Source organism: Drosophila eugracilis, unplaced genomic scaffold, assembly GCF_018153835.1.
Source record: "Drosophila eugracilis isolate 14026-0451.02 unplaced genomic scaffold, ASM1815383v1 contig_1104, whole genome shotgun sequence".
In the NCBI taxonomy this organism is placed as follows: Eukaryota; Metazoa; Arthropoda; class Insecta; order Diptera; family Drosophilidae; genus Drosophila; species Drosophila eugracilis.
This window is the reverse complement of record NW_024571881.1, coordinates 925,054-944,135: the sequence shown is the minus strand read 5'-3', so window position 1 is coordinate 944,135 and position 19,082 is coordinate 925,054. Positions and strand designations below refer to the sequence as shown.

At 38.1% G+C, this 19,082-nt stretch overlaps 3 protein-coding genes across 3 annotated transcripts; all 3 read left to right on the top strand.

The window, feature by feature from the left end:
• Positions 1 to 3,170: 3,170 nt before the first annotated feature.
• Positions 3,171 to 6,000, top strand: LOC108109836. The gene has a single exon (XM_017218583.2). It carries the CDS (start codon positions 3,675 to 3,677, stop codon positions 4,422 to 4,424), a length of 750 nt encoding a protein of 249 aa, XP_017074072.1. The 5' UTR covers positions 3,171 to 3,674; the 3' UTR covers positions 4,425 to 6,000.
• A 5,011-nt stretch (positions 6,001 to 11,011) lies between these two features.
• Positions 11,012 to 11,779, top strand: LOC108109837 (heat shock protein 27). The gene has a single exon (XM_017218584.1). It carries the CDS (start codon positions 11,128 to 11,130, stop codon positions 11,590 to 11,592), a length of 465 nt encoding a protein of 154 aa, XP_017074073.1. The 5' UTR covers positions 11,012 to 11,127; the 3' UTR covers positions 11,593 to 11,779.
• Positions 11,780 to 13,915: 2,136 nt separating this feature from the next.
• Positions 13,916 to 18,752, top strand: LOC108109834 (multiple epidermal growth factor-like domains protein 6). The gene is made up of 8 exons (XM_017218579.1): positions 13,916 to 13,946; positions 15,951 to 16,024; positions 16,275 to 16,561; positions 16,626 to 16,734; positions 16,798 to 16,923; positions 16,986 to 17,816; positions 17,874 to 18,208; positions 18,275 to 18,752. Exons 2-8 carry the CDS (start codon positions 15,970 to 15,972, stop codon positions 18,317 to 18,319), a joined length of 1,788 nt encoding a protein of 595 aa, XP_017074068.1. The 5' UTR covers positions 13,916 to 13,946; positions 15,951 to 15,969; the 3' UTR covers positions 18,320 to 18,752.
• The last annotated feature ends 330 nt before the right edge of the window (positions 18,753 to 19,082 follow it).

Genomic DNA, 19,082 nt, shown 5'->3' with positions numbered 1-19,082 from the left:
AGCTTTAAATATTAAACAAATCCCAAAATATAAACAATTTTTTGAGATTTAGAGGAGAAATAGAAAAACTACACAGGCGTGGTTACCAATATTAACGTGAAAAAGTGAATTAAATCTGTAATTTAATTAAATAGTGACTTGAAAGTGATCAAAAGGTTTTAGGAACCATCAACTGACATAAGTTAAATCATTCTTAAAGGTAAATATAACCCATTTGGGGTCAACATATCTAAATCAATCTTCTTTATAAACCCCCCTTAACACTTTTTTGAACTGGAAACCATTTCCTTGCCAAGTCCTAAACATTTTATGTGACTCCAGCACTCGACACTCATTTCAATTTCTTTGCTACATTTCTTTTAATTATTTTGTAGTGCGATCCACATTTAGCCTAGTTTTCCGAGAAGTCTCCTTCTTTCCCCTTTCCATGCCCCGTGGAAGAGCCCCTTGTGAGTTCGTTCGTTCGTTCGTTCTCCATTTGCGTGCAGCATGTGGATATAGTAATTTAAATATTTATTGCATTTTTTTATGCAGGCAACACTTGAGGCACAAACAACCTCCTCGAGCCCAAAACTCTTTGCCTTTGTCTGACCTCAAAATTAAATTCAAATCTCGGGCAAATGGCAGAGACTTGGCAGAAGGCAGTTCTTTATTTTTTCTCTCTTTTTGCGTAGTTTTCTTGTTTATTTTCTCATTGGCAAATTGATAGCATTAGTATGTGAGTATATGTTATGGGTAGTGATGGAAAATAAAACATAGATTGTTGCTGAATATTAAGTACTTTCTGTAAACTATGTTTTATTATAGTTTTACAAAACAATCCTTAAATAAACTTTAATTTTTAGGTTCAAAATTCCCACAGAAATTAAAAATTAAGTTAGAGTACCTTTAAACATTTATCTAAATATTTATTTCCTTGGGTACATCTCCCCAAACCATTGCCAACACTAGCCATATCCGTGCATGTGCTCAATGGAGTGATATGAAAAACTTCACACGACAATGTGAAGGCAAAAAGGAACAATCAGCGAACACGAACTGGATTTATCCAAACACCCATCTCCTCCTCCATTTCCGGGGCTGAGGAGGATTTTCCTTTTGCATTGATGGCGTGCCTAGGCAATCGCAATTTATAGATAATTTGATACGAAACGTCAGACAGTCGCTCAGTCGAAAGAGTTGGATTGAAAGTGGCACAAGGACAAGTCGCGAGTGGGGGGTGCGCGATGGTGATTTGTAGGGTTTTTCCTTTTTTTTTTTTTGGGTGGCTTTCGGAATGTATTTCTAACGAATTTTCATTAGCCACCAAATTGCAAATGAATATTTGAATGCAACGTTTTGGGTGTGGGTTACTGGGGCGTATGCGTAATTCGTTCTCACGTTCCACATACGACCCGTATGCACTGGAATGCACAAGAACAATTGGTAGGGAGGAGGATGGGTCTTAACTGCTGCACCAGAATTGTACGAAAAATGCAATTAAATGGATTAAGCAAGGGAAAAAAAAGGGCTAGAGTCAAATGAGGCCAACGTGAAGAAGGTTCTGCTGATTCTCGTGGCCCTTTCTCCGCTTTCTCCTCTTCCTTTTTATTTTCCTTTCTCTCGTCAGTGTTTGTTTGGCCAACAACAAACCAAAGGCAGTCACAACATTCAAGGGGGCAACAAAAGGGGTGCAGAGCACACAAGGATTCAGCCACTCGACCGCTTATCGTCAACTGTCATCGTCTGCCAGTCTCTGAACCCCTGTGCACTGCAAGAAAAACGTTAGAACATAGTTAGGTGCAAGTGTACTTGATTTATAGACAGTGTGAAATCACTTTTTCAACTTAAGGCATTACTAAATTCCCATAAATTCATTTAATTAGTAAATGAAACCTTCCTTGTTTTAACTTTCCTACAGAGTTTTCTATCCATGTAACTGCCTCTCCAAGGTGCACGGACATCACTCTGCATTGTTGGAAATGTGAGCGACCGATTGATGAGCATGTGACGTTCTTTTCTGGCCCTTGGGCTGTCTGTCTATATGTCTCTCTGGCTATATGTCCGTCGGACTTTCCGTCCGCTTTCCGGCCTGAAAGTGTGTCAAATAAAGTGCTAAAAGATTTATGCCCTGCACCTCCTTTTCCAGCTGGGCCTCTCGCTCGTTCTCTCGCTGTCTATTGCTCTCAATAAGTGGCACAAAGGACGAACGACAGGCGCTCACCGCAGGCTTAAGTGTCTCTAACTGCCAGACAGGACACCCAACTGGATATCTGCCCATATATATCCATTCTGTGCTTGTCTGTGCTCTGCTGCAGTTTTTCACTGGGTTTTGCCTGCCGTTGGGCTGCTGTTGATGTCTCTTTGGCCCAGGCCAATTTAGAGCTAGAATATCCTGTTTTCCATTTCATCTCTCGATTTCTTTCAGTTGACTGTGCTCATGAATAAGGCAAGGTTTCCTATGAAGCCATATGAAGTCTAGATAATCCAGTCCATGGCTGGACTTGAGGTCTAGTAATGAAAAGTTAATTGAGTGAGAAAAGGATTTGCTGTTTATAAGCATAGAAGTTCGTTAGTTTAACTATTTTGAATCGTTTTAAAAACTGAAATATAATCCAAGTTAAGTCTAGTAACATACTAGAACCTTCCCTATGGCCGGAAAGCTGTTTCGTTTATCAAAAAACGCTAAAACCTAACGCTTTATCCCCACCATAAAGTGAACCTTAACGAGCAAAAATTGAATTGATTTAGCTGGCAATTTCCAAACACGCAGCCTTCGCCGCTCACAGTTGTGCCAACAAATGAATTATTGCGCACTAAGATTTCGCCAACCCCACACAGATACACACACACATACAGCAATGAAGGGCTGCAGGGCCGCAGGACATCCCCACCCACTGCTCGTTGTCCTTCGCTCTGCAGTCCAGGGACGCGCTTGAAAAGGCATGAAAAACGTGAAATCCAAAACGCTGCAGAGACGCTGGAGGCCAGAACGAAATGAGGCGGCTTAGCGTTTGGCGAGAACCTCCAACTAATGACAATAAGGCGCGAACTGGGTAAAACCCTTAGGCAGCCCAACCAACTAACCAACCACCCACCGAATATCACGCATACGCCGCCTTGGCTTGGGTTCCTAACAAAAATATCACGCATACGCCGCGTTGCAGCAGCGAAATCAAAACATAAACCCAAATCCAGTGACTGCATCGGGTTTTCCTTAGCGCGTGACCAAAACACAGAGAGAGAGAGAGAGCTCTCACACTCTCTCAGAGAGAAAGCCTTTCTCTCACTCACGAAGGAGTTTCCCCATCATCATCATCATCATCATGATGAACATAAATGCGACGTCGTGTGCCAGTTGAGAATTGCATTTACCTTCAGTTCTGTTTCAGTTTCGAGTCCGTGCAGTCGTGTTGGCCGGAGTGAAAAGCGCTGGGGAAAATTTGCAAAACAAAATATTACAAAAAAAAAGAAAAAGAAAAAGAAAAACAGAGCAGAGGAAATAGAAATAGAGAAAAGTAAATAAGCAAACAAGTGCAGTTTTGTTGGGAGAGAAGTGTGTGTAGTAGCACTGAAAGGGAGATTAATCCCTCGGACCTAGCATAGATACCTACATTTTTGGTTGTTCCAAAGAAGAGGAAAACAAAAAGCAAGGAGTGTTGCAAAAGTTGAGAACTTCCGAACTATCCACAACCATGTCGACGTTACCCTTTCTTTTGAGTGTCGCCGACGAGCTGGACAACATACACTCGCAGTCCTACATGGATGACTTTGGCCTGGGCTTCCATCCACATCGGCAATACTATCGCACACCCACCATCCAGTTGTCTCTGCCCGCCAGCACCGACTGGACGGGATCGGGTCGGGATTGGTCTCAGGCAGCGGGCAACAGGCATACTCGCTATCGCAGCTATAAGTTCTATGATGACTCGCAAAACAATTTGGAAGAGGAAGAACCTCCTGTGGAGGAGCCGCTGCCCATGGAGCAGGTGGAGTTGCCACAACAGCTGGCCCAGCAGGGTAATCAAACGATATCGGAGGCCCAGCAGCCATCGAGTGCAACTGCCACTGCCGCCACAGCTCGCAAAGGTCTGGGCATGGTCAACTCGCATTCCCATGATGTGGGTGTCGGAGGTCTGGGCCTGAATCTTAAAGCCAGTGAAGAGGAGGATGACGAGAACATCGACCGAACGGTTCGCATGTATAATTTGTCGAAGAAGTGCTGCAAGAATTACTATCGCCATGCCTTGGAGACTGGACCCGGTGCCAGTGGCAAGGTCAAGTGCAGCAATCTGCGCTCTGAGAGCCACAAATCCAGCTCCAGTTCGGAGGAGAGCCTCCAGAAGATACCCTCGCCCATTGAGTTCCTCACTTGCTTTCTGGTGAAGAAGTCCCGCACCCCAAAGGGTAATGTCCCAGTGGGACAGCCCCTGAAGAAGACATAGAACACGGCCCGGCTGCTGCCAGCAGCATTGTCCGCCAGGACCTCCACCATCAGCTCCACGGCCACCAGTGGAGCCGTGACCAATGCGACCACGGATTCGGATACGACCACATCGAAGCGGCGAAGCAATTGCTTCTGAATGTTGGCCGGAGTCGGAGTCGTTTGTGGCCAGGCCTGGAGTTGGCTTCAGAGGTGCGGGGAGCTACCAAGCTCCGAGCCCGCCTCGTTGCCCTCCACACGTCTGGGCAGGATTGCCTATTAGGCCCACTCGTCCGACTCCGATTCGCAGTCAGGGGTATAGATATGTGTATTATGATTTGGCAGTGGGTAACCTCTGGCTTGACTAATGAAATTAATGGAATTTATTGAAGAAGATATGGAGGGGTTAGCGATTTCGATTTGCACTGGAAAAACCTTTGGATTGGAGATGATAATAGGGAATTTTTCAGACATTTTTTTAATCGATTCAACATCAAACATTTTTATCTGTCTATCAAACATACATATTCCCTTTAAGCCCTATTTAAGGCAGATTTTTAAGTGCAAACATTCCCTAACCACATTTTGCAAGCAACTACAGGCCAAAAGCAAATCAAAGCTTAAAGCAAAAAGTAAAATAACAAAAAATTATACATAAATGTATAATGAAAACGAAAAAATAGTATTTAAATAAAGAAAAACTATTCAAGCTACACCGGAAAACTTTTGCAAACCAAACACACACAATTTTTAAAGCCAGATTTATACGAAATTAAGAAGGATACCAAGAATTTGTTAAGCAAACATTTTTTATACAATTTTTTGATACCAAGCAAACGATATAACTTATATACGGATATTATATTAATACTGGGAAAGTTTAATTCAAACAAGGAAGGGAAATTCGAGCTGAACCAAAACCTTTTCGGCAAACTTATGATTCCATTTTATTTTTAAGTAAGTTTTCAACCAAGAATGTAGATTACTTTCAGGGAAACTTTTATAAGAAAAAAAAAAACCTATTGCCATTTTACTTATTGATTTCATATTGGAAATTTTCCTATTTTTAGACCAACTTTAAGGTAATGGTTGAGCTGGAAATTCCTCAGAATTTTATAAAAGCTGTTAGCTGTTTTAAGCCAAATAAATTGCGGGCTAATTTAATAGGTCTTCTGACACACACACACACACACAAATACACCAATAGCAATGTTTCATTTTCACACAAACACGGGAAAGTTTAGCTTTCTCCTATTTTTCCACAGCCAACTGAAAAATGTTGGCAAAAAAGAAGGAAATTTCCAGCAAAGCTGGGAGAACTTTGCACAATATCAGCAAGTGTTTTTGGCCTAAAGGTGGGTGGCGGGTAGTGAAAAGGCCCTATGAAAAGTGAAACATGTTTTCAATTTCCTTTTTTCGGGGGACTGTAAACAAGTCAATAGCAAACTACGGCTAAGGACAAACACACAGAAGACCTTGGTCCCAATTTCAAATTAGTGGAAAAGCAAAACGGAAAGAAGAAAGATTTTCCAACAGAATTGTAAACGGAAAACTTTGGCGCGGGGCTTGTGTCTAGTTAAAAGGATATAATAGAAAGATAAAATATATATATTTATAGTTTTGTAGTCAGATATTCTCTTGCGTGTTCTAAATGTATTCTAAATGTTGAAAAGGAAAATATTTCAAAAGTATTTACAACTAATCAAGAAGAACATTTTATATATATATATATATATTATATGGATACTATATGTGTAGTCACACTGTTTGCACTTTTCAGAGTTTAGAAACCAAACATAAAATGAAAGAAAATACACAAAATATATCTATGTATATCGCAAAAGTCATAGCTTTATTGCAACACAGAATATGAATTCAGAACTCAGCATCATATCTCTCGGATAAATGTAATACCTAAGAGCTCAAAATCGAAATCACAGAAAATATGCCACAAAATGTTAATGAGAATTACTTAGCTGTAGTAGCTGGACAAACGTAGCTCTTGAAAACAACTTTTATCTAGATGGAAAAACATTTTAACATTGACCTAGTCGAGGTCGTCGCTCTCATCTAAACGTTATAACCAAAGTAATTTAGACGTTCCTCAGAACATGATCAACCTCTCGTAACTACATACTTTATCAACGAAGCAAACACTCAACGCATATCATTCCAATACAATAGATTTCAGCTAAATCGTATTCAACTTGAGATTCAATAAATAAATATGGGAAAATATATATAAAAAAGCAAAGGTGTTTGATTTTTGAAGGAATAAAGTGTTTATGATGATGGCTAAATTGTATCCCTTTCCCTTGACACTTTAACACATATTAAAAACCATTTTCATTGCCAACGAAACTCCTCTTTCATTTTGGCCCTGACAGACGGACAGGCAAGGTCATAGTGCGTCCTTCACACAACACTTGTCACTTGCATTAATTTTACTGTCTTGCCGCCTTCTTTTTTCGCCAACTGACACTCAAAACTGTCCGAAGGCATTTACAAATTTTCAAGTGCAAGTATGCGAGTTTCCTTTTTCTGTATTGTAAACGCTGACCTTTGGTGACTCATAAGGACGAGAATGTGCTGGTATAAAGTGTCCTTTAGCCGTGTGCATCTCGCCCAAGGATGTGTCGTCATAAAGTTCGTCTTGGAATTTTAAATTAACTGCAGTGGGCGAGGTTGATGGTTACAAAAAAAAAGAAGGCCAAAAAAACCCATCGTGTGCACTTTCCATTTCGGTGTTTGGCGTTGTTTAGCCATCACGTCTATTGGGTTCAATAGCACAAAACAAAAATAGAATAATAGGCCGGGCCAAGCGTTGTTTGTTCGCCTTCGGGCTTCTGGCTTTCACGTCCACCTTCCACCACATCCTCAATCCTGTCGAGTCCTGCCTGTAAAACTATAAATATAAATCCCTCATTCGTATGCAAACAAGTGCAGTGACAGGACGAAAGGGTGAGCCTTTGCCTTCGGTGGGCGTGACTGGCGGCATAATGGGCGAGTTTCGAAATGTAGTCGCAGTTCTGGATTTTGTTGAAGGTTGCCTCTGGGCATGATAACTATCTAGAAGCATGTGGGGAAATATTTTAGTGGGATATATAGTTGTATTGAGGAAAGTTTTTCATTTTCATGACTCAGGAAAATGTGTAAAAATTAGTTTGTTACTTTATTTTCTTAACATTTTCTGGGAGTTTTATATATATTTAATATTTATTTACACCAAAAGGTGTTAAAAATGTTTTTAAAGTGTCCTTTTTACGTAACATTTATTGATTTCCACTCCGTTGGTTAAATGCAATGAAATATTTATTTGTAAAAGATTAATATGAAAACATATTTTCTACCTCACTGAACTTGATTAAATATTCAGTTGATTAAAGTATATGTGACGTTTAACATGTAGGATGATGCCATTTTTATTATTTATAACTATTGGTATTATTATCTGCATTTTTCCTTTCCCTAAGAGTATATCCGGATCGACTGTGTCCCACTTTCTTGGCCTTTTCTTCGGACTTTCCCTGAAAAAAAAAACACTTTGCCAGTTTGTTGGTTCTTTTGTGGCAACTATTATTGTGGCTGCCTTTTGGGGACTCATTCTTTGGTGCTGGAACCTGCAACCTGCAACCTACAACCTGCTACCTGCGACCTGCAGTGTTCACTTCGCATGGCCAATTACAGTTTTAAGTCCTGCCGGCTTCTCGTCGTCCTGTCGTTTTCTTCGTCTTGAACTTTTGCTTTCGTTTTGCCCGTGCTTTGTGATTTTTTTCCCTCTTTCCCTTGGCAGGCGTCGCATTGCAGTGGCCTGTTGGCCAGGTCGACTGCACCTGCACCTGTTTGTTGCCCTTTTGCGGCTGAATGTTTAGTGTCTCGGTGGCCATTTATTGTTACACTCGACTCCATCGCCGCAGACGACTTCATTTGCCAAGTGAGCGTTGCACTTTATTGATTTCTTAGACTTAATTTGCTTGCCATTTAGCCGGCTATTGTTAACTACAGGTATTAAGCATACGTCACGTTTGTCATGTACATCGAAAACCTTTGTAGCACACTTTTAGGCTGAATATGGGAAAACGGTCAACAAGTGGTCTAAAATTATCTTTCATTTTGGAAAAAGCTATATTTCGTTCATATAGGATAAAACCGTTTTTAAAAGGTGTTCTCGGAAAAGTAATAAGCTTAAAAAAATATCATTAAGACATCAAGTCATTGACATCTTCCTTAATGTGGCTATCCAACAATGTTGTTCTTAGAACGACTTAAATTTGACGCCATGGAAGATAAATTTTCTTTTATAAATGGACAGCATATGGAATGTGGCTTTTCAACAGTAAAAAATGAAATGTGTGTCATCTCTTGGGGATATATATATATATATATAAGGTGGATGTCGCAGTGGGTGAGATTAGTATGCGATATGTTAATTAGATTTACGATTTATAGAAAGTCATCTCTTAGATAATGCCACACACAGAGAGAGAGAGAGAGAGAGAGAGGAACAGAATCCCAAAGAAAGTTATGTACAACCCACACCTTCGGGAAATTGATACTGATTTTCATTTGATTTTGCCATAAAATCAAACAAATTAGTAGATTGCTTTGTTTAGCTTTAATTGCGAATGTATTGTTGTTCCGCCAGCTGCGGCACTTCGATTGATTTCTAAACGAGAAATGCTCTCTAGTCTTACACTGAAAAGCGGATGTTATGCATTAGAATGATTTTTGATTAAACCTGCCATTTTCATTAAAAAATCATTTATGTTTACCACGAGGCAGCGAGGTTAATGGCCTGGTTTTTGGAAACATTTTCCTGGGAAACCCACATGGCCAATAAAAATTTTTTTGGCACCAACTGGGGCTTTTTGAAAAATCACATTGACCTTGTATATGTATATTTTTTGTGATATTATTATTCTGAATATTAAATATGACAGCCAAGAATGAAAACTAACCAACTACGAAAGTTTATAGCTACTAAACTAAATATAATTAAAAGTATATAATTTATGGAAATAATGCAATTAATGACACATTTCACTGGTTCTATTGGTATGCCAACGACTGTTCACCAGCTTAACTAAGCTTCATCGAATACCTATTGAACTCGGCCGGCTGCAAATGACTTTATGTACAAATACAAGCTTAAATGGCATCTAAATTGCTGCTAAGCTTGTTATAATTATAATCAAATACACGCAAAATCTATTGCCACAACAGCAATAACAACACCAGCAACGTTTGCCACAACAAATTACAATTACAAAACGTGGGGTGGCCCACCCCCATCCCATCCAATCCAAATCGATGATTGTGTTTCGTTATGGGCATAGGTTTTATAAAGAGGGAAGGCAGGGTGGGCAGCGTCAAGTCAGGTCAGGCCCATAAATGTCGCTACATTTCAATGCATGTTCGTATCTGTTTTCATTGCCTTTATCGACTAATCTGCTCTCTGCAGAATCGTCAAAATTTTCACAAATTGCCCTTTTGTCATGGAAAACCCAATCCCCCTTTTATGTACTACAGATCAGTATCTGTAATCCGTGTATCTCTGTTGATTTGTATCTTTTGGCGGCTGAAAGAGCTCACAGCACAGATGCCAAATTTAAAGCCATTTTTGGTCAAAAGTGAAAAGAATTATATGATTTTCGTGCTTCCGCCAAAGAAATGTTTAACTTTTAATTTGGGCATTTTGCTTTTTTGTTTGTTGTTTTGCATTTTTTTTGTTAATTTTCAACAGGAAGACAAAGTAATTAATTTCCAAACAACCAAGCTAAGCTAACTTTTTGGCATGCCTTTTGGCGTTGGCGTTATGGGAGAGCAGTTTGGCAGAGCAGCGTAAACAAATAAGGAAGGTCAGTGATGATAGCCGCTGAAGCTGATAGAAAGTGAAAATTAATGTTTGTGGATGATTGAGATTTGAAAGATTTTCATGATATGAATAGCAAAGTATTAAAGATGTGGATGTAATAAATAACAATCCATAATCCATACCTTAATTAGTATTATTACCTTTGGGGAAAAACGCTTCCAGTCAGATCCCTCTACGGAAGCAAAATGTGCAAAGCAACCCACCCAGCATAAGATCTTAAAGCGCCTCAAGGAAATAGCATTCAAATCGAAGCATTGCCATTGACGGCAAAGACACATTTCGACCCACAGAGCCCCTTTCTGGAATAGAAACGTCGAAAACACAGCCAATGCGCCAAGATAAACAATCGAAAACATCGCCCAGCTTCTACTGCAACTGCAAATAGTAATGCTGCACTGGAAAATGTGTTATAATATCAGATCTGTGCTGATATTGCATTAAATCGAAACCATTAATGCTCAATTATGTTCAACAATGTTCAATATTTCTCAAAAATGTAGAAGATTAGCTAAACTTTTCCTTACTTTCGAAATTATTATTGTTGTCATATATTATTAAGAGAAATTATAAGTGATTATTTTCTAAGTAGATTCAAGACCTATTACTTTCTACCCGTGTACTTACTACGTCACAACTGTCATTGGCTCTAGACTAGAATCTCGTTGATCTGATCCCAATGGGCGAAGCTTATGGCTATAAAAGCTGCGGCTACTGTCGATACCAAGCTTAAATTGCCCAGAGCAGAGAACGCGAGTGGTCGTCTATCGGAAAACGCGAGTGAAAAGTAAACACAATCTTGCGCTGCTGTTCGTCCTGATCTAAGGAATATAATAATAAATTACTGAAAAATATGGCTCTGGTGCCGTCTACAAACAATACGGATTGGGATTATTGGGATTACCGTCGCCGATTGTGGCGCGATTGGGACTTAAACGACTGGGATTTGCCCTACTGGAAGCGGTCATTGTCCCGAGTTGGATCAGCACCCGATCTTAGTCGTGTTATTGTCGGAAAGGATGGTTTCGAGGCCAATGTCGATGTACACCTGTTCAAGCCATATGAGATTACCGTCAAGACATCTGGGGATACGGTGGTTGTGGAGGCAAAACATGAGAAACGACGTGATGGGGATACCTTCGTGGGTCGTCACATTGTCAAGCGGTTCGTCCTGCCCCGTGGATACTATCCGAATGATGTGCGATCGGAACTGTCATCCGATGGCATCCTAACCGTCAAGTGTCCACCGTATTTGACCAACGAGCGTAGTGTGTACGTCCGCCAAGTTGGTCCTTCGTATCTAAGCATAAAGAATTAACCCCCAAGTCTATATAGCAATCGTAATTTCGTGTTTTGTTCTTAGTTCTTTTTTGTTGGAGCAAAAATTGAGTGACAAAATTGATGGCACATAATTCTAAGACTAGAATTGGACTCTTTTTTGTAATTAACAAAGCAACAATTTGTTTAGTTAAATAAAATAAAAGTTTAATTTATTAATAATGTAAGCAGAGTGTCTTATTTGGAAGTGGTTTCTCTCTTTTAATTACCAAGCGCCAGCGGATGTTCTCAACTCGAAGCTTAGACAATGGCAAGGCAAAGATGTCAACATAAATTCAACTCAAATGATGGACTCAACAAAATGTCACCGGACGACTAACCAGACAAAAAGTATCCGCTCAGATATAGTATTTCTCTTTGGTGGGTCTCTGTTTTTCTAGTATATATAGTTATCCAGAGACTTTTGTGTGGACAGCACGCCCTCTGGCAATTTCCGCAATTTGCCAACTAAGGTTAAGTTTGGATGTAAATGGGCTACGAAACGACAACCGCTTTGAGCATAAACCTACACGGAAAAGTATCGCTGGGAAGTGGCTAGAATATAGAGCTTAGAAATTTAATCTAGATATATGTCAATTGACCATACAAAGTAAAAAGTGTGGAGTAAAGTCACACGCCCACGAGATTGGTTAGGAAGCGTGGAAGCCAGCGTTGGGTTGCGTTTTTAAACGCTACTGCGATTTTTAACGCTTCATTTGGCATGCGTTGAATATCAGCCAGCGTTGGTTAGCGTTTTTAAACGCTACTGCGATTTTTAACGCTTCATTTGGCATGCGTGGAATAAAACAGACTTACGTTTATTTAATCATGCAACATTGTAAAAGAAAATTGAATATAATTAAAAAACAAAATAAGACTTTAAGAGATGGTTAGCGGTGTGCGGTCACTCTGCGGTCCGTGTGGTATTCGGTATTTGGTATTTGGTATTTTTATCATAATTTGATAAAGTTTAAGGTCAGTTCTTATCCGTTTCTACGAAAAATAACTCTACAGTCGAAGTGGTAACTTTGCCTTTACGTTCGTATCAACATTCAAATCTTTTGAAGAGAAAAAATGAATGAGTAACTGTGAGTAAGTGTTCAAGCTCTCTGTGGAGGAACTGAACTAATACATTTTTAATTGGTTTTTTATTGCAAGCCTAGATTGGCAACATACGTGAATTTAATTCTGGAATCACTCTCGTCTCAGCTGTTGAAAAGTTCGAATGTGTTTTTTGTTATTTTTACTTTTAAAATGTTTTTATAAATTCCGAAAAATAAATGTTGTTTGAAGTAAAAGTGATTTAAAAAATTAAAATTAAAGAGGTAACATGCTTTGAAATAATAATACTTGCCTTTAAGAAATCACTTAAAATTTTACTATTTTAAGCATAAGAAGTTTTTAATTTTTTAACCTAATCAAGAATTTCATCAAAGTGTTTCTGTTAAGTTGCGTGCAAGTTCAAGGTCAAGATTTTCAATTAACAGAATTTATGTTTTGTTATGAAAATATTTTTCGGAAAACGGCTACGGAATTTTATATTGATTTTGAGATAATAAACAATCCCCGGCTTTCTCGGAATTCAATTTTGGCGGATGCTGTATTATTCATTGATGAAAGTGAATTTCCAAAATATTGAATGCCATACTTTATTGACCTTCTTTTTCTTCTTCATAAACTGACTTCAAGTTAACTTTTTTTATTGTATTGTTTTGAAAACGTTTCCTTTTCTCCTATCTTTTTTATACTTTTAAGCAGAAATTTTAAATTTACTTCATCAATCTTGTCAGAATATAAAGTCGAATACAGATCTGAATAATTTTGTTTTTTATTTCAATTAAAGCCACTGAGTGCAATTCGTAGAATCGTTTTTTGCGGCACGTGGAAAGCCACGATGGTCCATTGTTGATTTTTTCGTTGCTCTTGCTCTTTCTTTTCTCGACTTTTATCTGTTCTACTAATTGAATACAAAAACAGCGAGATAAATGTTATGGGATCCGATCGTGAAATACCCTTTACCGTTTTCTTACCTCTTTTATTTTTAGTGTAAGTTTATGTTTTCACACGCTTACACTTGGCAATTTGATTCATACATGATACGATCATCAATGCTTTTGTCAAAGATGTGCATTGTATCTAAAGTACTTTCTTAACGAATATACAGTGAGTCAAAACAGGTGAGTCAAAGTCGTTTCACCGGAATGCGTCGTTCTGGCCATTGTTATCAATTTTCCAGTGTACTACCTCTATTCATATCAGGTATTCTCAGATAACAAAAGGAAAGTGTTAAAAAGCAGACGGAGTTGCTGCAGTGTTATTTAAGACGTCAGCCGAAAAAGTTGTGTTACCTCGCAGGTAAAAATTTGAAGTGAAAGAAACGAAGGTCGTTGCTAATCTAAAAAGCTTTTTGTGAGAACAAGTAAAGTTATCTGGCTATGTTTGTTGTTAGGAGTGATAAAGATTGCCAAAATGTATCTGTAAAAACGTATTCTAAAGCAGGGAAAACAATTTGGCAATGAGTCTGTAAATTGCCTTATTTCCACTAACACTCCCACGAGAAATAAACCCAAATCGGTTAAAATAGTTAATACTGAGTGACCAAAGTCGCGCCCAAGTGTCTGTCAATCCGCAAGTCAATAGAACGTTCAATTATTTGTAACCTTAAAATGTTTTTAATTTGTCAATCAAATTGTGATCTGTCCAATAAAAAAGACTGGACAATAGCTTTCGATCGAAAGTGCGGTGCTCGGGCAGTGACTTTGCCAATATGGGAATCGAACAGATAGACTATAGCCTATATATATAGAATAACATGTTTGTTGTTTTGCCAGCCAAATAAGTCGAAGAGTAACACACCTACGCGGCTTCTATATTGTATTTAATTTTGTTTAATTAAAAACAATTTGCAATGGCAGCGGCGCATTTGATTTGAGATGATTGAGTGTTGTTTCGTTACTAACTGCCAGCTAACATTATATAATAGAATGTAATATGTGAATCAATAACAATAATTAGGGTTATCTTACCAGATGAGAAATGCGTGAGCTTTCTCTGGACAGCACAAAGCAAAGGCTATATACTTCTTGCGTACAATTTGTTGAGGTATAAAAGAGAGAAAATCTGTTTTCATTTTAGTACAGACATAGCTCTCGGCTGAGATAGAACGTTTTGTTTTATTAAATAACATACAAAAATCAGAAGAAATAAAAATGTTATACGAAATGCTAAAAAGAAAACAATTTGCTGCTGTGTTTCGAATTTGTGTTCAAGTTTTTTAATCAGCTTAAGTTCATAAATAATCATTTATAGCAAAGTGATTAAAGTGTTTAATCAACTAATATAATAGGTCGCTCAAATCATTTGTACTATAAGTACTTAAATGTCATCAAAAATCATAAGTAATATCCAAAAAATATTTTAAAAAATATGAATAAAAATATTTTTTTGGACTGTAAAACATTGTTATGAAACATCTTAAGTGCAAAAAGTGCTCAGCTTATGGATTCTGTGTTCTTGACCCGCCTTCGTTTCTAATGGCTTTGTGTAGCATGTAAAGTTAGCTGCGAATTATGAGTATCCAGCGGATGGTAATAAATTATTGAATACCTAAAGATAGAGATTCTTTTATTTTAATATTTATACCAACCCATTTGATTTGCATGATTTCTAAAATAAAAATTACCCACTCACACTTTGCTATAGTAAAAATTATATCTAAGAAATTTAGCAGTCAAGTTCTGTGACAATTACTTAACTAAACTAATTCAAAAATAGGTGACCCATTTACTATGTGAAGGTGAATAAATATGAGTCAGCTTGTAGGGTATATAATACTTTGATCATTAAAAATAGAATACTCGTATATATGAAGAGATATTTACTAGAAAATGTTCCCTTGTTAAAATGAGTTTGTTGTCTTCTGAATGCTTGACTAATCATAATGTGATCTACTCTTCATTTTATATTTATTCTGATCTCTTTATTTACATTCCTCCAGCTGTTGTGAGTGCCGTTGTCGCCTAAATACTGAATTCTCCGTCTGTTCTTCTGCTTTAAGTCTTTTCAACTTTCGTTTATTTCCGAACATGTTTCGGAATCGGAGAAGAGCCGATCCACTGGTCGTTTGATAATAGAGAAATAGCGGCAAATGTTAGTGTGTAAATAAATTTCTGTTGGGCTTCCTTAACTCTTAGCATTGCCTGAGTCCATAAGATTGCCATTACTGTTAGATAAAGAAAAGGCATTGGCATTTCTTTTTTGTTGCAACAAGTTTTTAGCTTTATTTGAATGTTTAACCAACAAGTCCCGCATGCTAAGTATGCTTTAATTTTATATATTTTTATTATATTTAATTTAAAGGCTTAAAATTACCTGCAAAATGGCAACGAAGGAAGTTTTGTTATGCGTTCTAACATGCATAGCTTTTTCAAAAGGTATGTGTTTATCTGTCCTTATCTACTATTAAACGTTTTCGCTTGTTGGTAAATAAACTAAATGTTAACTAAATACCTAGATAAATATTGTTTAAAACAGTAAAAATGAATGTAATGTAAAATAAAGTATAAAAGATATAGTTTTAAAATGTATTGCATACTTTTGAGCAAAATGTAAAATTAGTTCTAACATACTTTTCGTCACATGCCGAATATCATTAAATTAAATTAAATAAAATGTATTTTCCAGCCTCTTTTAATTACATGAGTATTCGCGAAATTTACCCTCCTCTTAGTCCTGCCTCGGTGGCCGAGCTGGACGCCTTGTGTTCTTCTGCACCGTCAATTGAAAACGGTACGGTCTCCATTGAATTACAACGCAGTAAAGAAAAATTCTTTCTGGTGGCCTCCTATTCCTGTAAAAAAAACAGCGACAAACTAAGGCTTGTCGGAGACAAGGCTTTGTACTGTTCAAGAGGCCAATGGCGTGGTAATAAACCCGAATGCAAACCAATTCGGGCTCGGCCAAAATCTTTGGTATTAACTTATAAAAATGTTACAGTTAGAGACAACATTTATTTACGAATCTCTTTACTTCCAGAATTGTGCAAATGATAATGGCGGTTGTTCTCATATATGTAACAGATCTACTGGGAAATGCGAATGCTGGGAGGGTTATTCTCTGAATTCCGATTTACGTACTTGTAAAGGTAACTATTTTATAAATTTCGATTATATCTGAATATCTGTTCAGTAATATCTTAAAATTTCAGATGTCGACGAATGCCAGAATTCAAATGGGGGTTGCTCTCAGGTTTGTAACAACCTTCCTGGAGAATATATATGCACCTGCAGATCTGGGTTTGACATAGACATAAAGGATGGAAAATCTTGTTTTGGTATGTACTGTATATAAATCATTAGTAGATTGTATTACTTAATAACTCCTACCCCCTTCCAGACATCGATGAATGTGCCGATCCTGATTTGTCTTGGGACTGCACAGCTGGCTGTGAGAACACATATGGATCCTACAAATGTCTACCATCAACAGTAGGCAGAGTTGATCCCCCAGATGCCTTGGCTGCCACCGGAAGTGAAACAATTTTGTGCAAACCCGGCTTTAAGCTGTCTGACGATGGCAGCGAGTGTCAGGACATCAACGAATGCGCCGAGTTCGATGATGATGATAGACCACGTTACTGTGAGCACAAATGCGAGAACCTAATAGGTTCATATATTTGTCACTGTCCCGAGGGTTATCATCTACTCGACGACCACCAAAGTTGTGCCTCGAACACTAAAAAACCATCGAAACAAACAAAATGCCCATCCGGTTTTGAAAGAACTGCTGATGGTAGCCAGTGTCAGGACATCAATGAATGCATATCCCTTACTAATCCCCATAATTGCCAACAAGAATGTATTAATGCGATTGGCTCATTCAACTGTAGCTGCATTGCAGGCTATCATTTAATGAGTGATATGAAGAGTTGTGAATTGGATGCCATTGAGAAACCTCCAGAAACTGTACTACAGTGCAGTCATTTCATTCAGGATGGAAATCGCTGCTCATGTCCTCGTGGCCTCAAACTGATCAACAATACCACTTGTGTAGATCCCTGTGAGATCGAAAACAATGGTTGCGAACACATCTGTCACACTTCCACTGGTGGTCAGTGCTCTTGTCGCAATGGATTCAGCATAAATGCCAATGGAAAGAGTTGCGACGATGTAGACGAGTGCTTGGTGAACAACGGAGGCTGCGACCAGCTCTGCCTTAATATACCAGGTTCATAATGGCAAATATCTGATGTTATCAAAATAATCATAATTTACAATTTTTTAGGCTTATATATGTGCAAATGTGACAGCGATTCTGAGCTGTTACAGGACCAAAAGACGTGTCAGAAAAAGATCCCAACTGTTTCACCTATGATTCTTTTCTACTGCCCGGCACTGCGTTCAGTACCCAATGGAGTTATAAATCCGCCTAGCTGCACCGAAGGCCCCTCTGCAGATAACACAATCTGCAGACTGACGTGCAATAACGGCTTTGAGCCCGATAAATTAGATACTGTCCGTTGCTCGATGTGGTATACTGGATGGCTTTACGACTCTCAACTAAGTTGCATACCAAGCAAGCGAAATAGTGGGCCTTCAAGATTACCAAAAGAAACCAGAGTAGGTAAAATATATTATTAAAAAGATATTTATTAAATATTAATATAAATTTTATTTTTTATGCAGACCAGATATACGGCCTTTGACCCGGTCGGGGTACCATTATATTAAAAACAAACAGCGTAACATGACATCCCTAGAACTCTATACATATCAAAGACAATACGTAAAAAGAGTGAGCCCGTGAAGGTCTTGGTCTATATAAGCACTGGATTATGGATAACCATATCTCACATTTCTGCATCTGATATTGTAGGTCAGGCTGGCCAACGACTGTGTACTTTTAACAATCATCGAATAGTTACATCTCTTTGTATTACATTCTGCTGTGAATATAATGTATTAATTTATGTCTCGGGGATGGAAAACCTTTAATTTATTAACACACTTGGTATATGTAAACTTTTGTAACATTTCATCAGCATTAATTTGGGGCTTATCAGCCAGCGTGCTGTAAGCCAACTGAACTCTGTAAGCAAAACCCGAATAAAGAAACCTAAAAAAAACTAAAACGAAATAAAACTTCCGGAGTAAATCAATGCATAATCTGATCTTTGACTAACTATTTAAGTACAGCATAAGGTAATAAATTGATCAACATTGTAAGAGAGGCTTAGGTGAGTGAACTGATTGAATCCAATCAAACTGATGTGGACCGCAAGTAGAAAACAACAAAAGCAGCGCGTGCCAGGCCCACTTCGAGCTATTTGCTACTGAAATAATTGCCCTGAAATGCCGTTGAACTCGTTTGGTTAGAACCTGTCATTAGAAAAACACAGTTTAGATTATTCATTTATACATTATTTTTTTTATATTTTTGCAAAAACAAAGAAATCTAAAACTAGCTGAAATAATGTTTTGTTAATGTGGACCC

Coding starts and splice junctions, on each gene's coding strand:
- LOC108109836 (XM_017218583.2), top strand. CDS start 3,675: ATGTCGACGTTACCCTTTCTTTTGAGTGTCGCCGACGAGCTGGACAAC.
- LOC108109834 (XM_017218579.1), top strand. CDS start 15,970: ATGGCAACGAAGGAAGTTTTGTTATGCGTTCTAACATGCATAGCTTTT. Junction 16,735..16,797: donor CGATTTACGTACTTGTAAAG/GTAACTATTTTA, acceptor TTAAAATTTCAG/ATGTCGACGAATGCCAGAAT. Junction 18,209..18,274: donor GATTACCAAAAGAAACCAGA/GTAGGTAAAATA, acceptor TTTTTTATGCAG/ACCAGATATACGGCCTTTGA.
- LOC108109837 (XM_017218584.1), top strand. CDS start 11,128: ATGGCTCTGGTGCCGTCTACAAACAATACGGATTGGGATTATTGGGAT.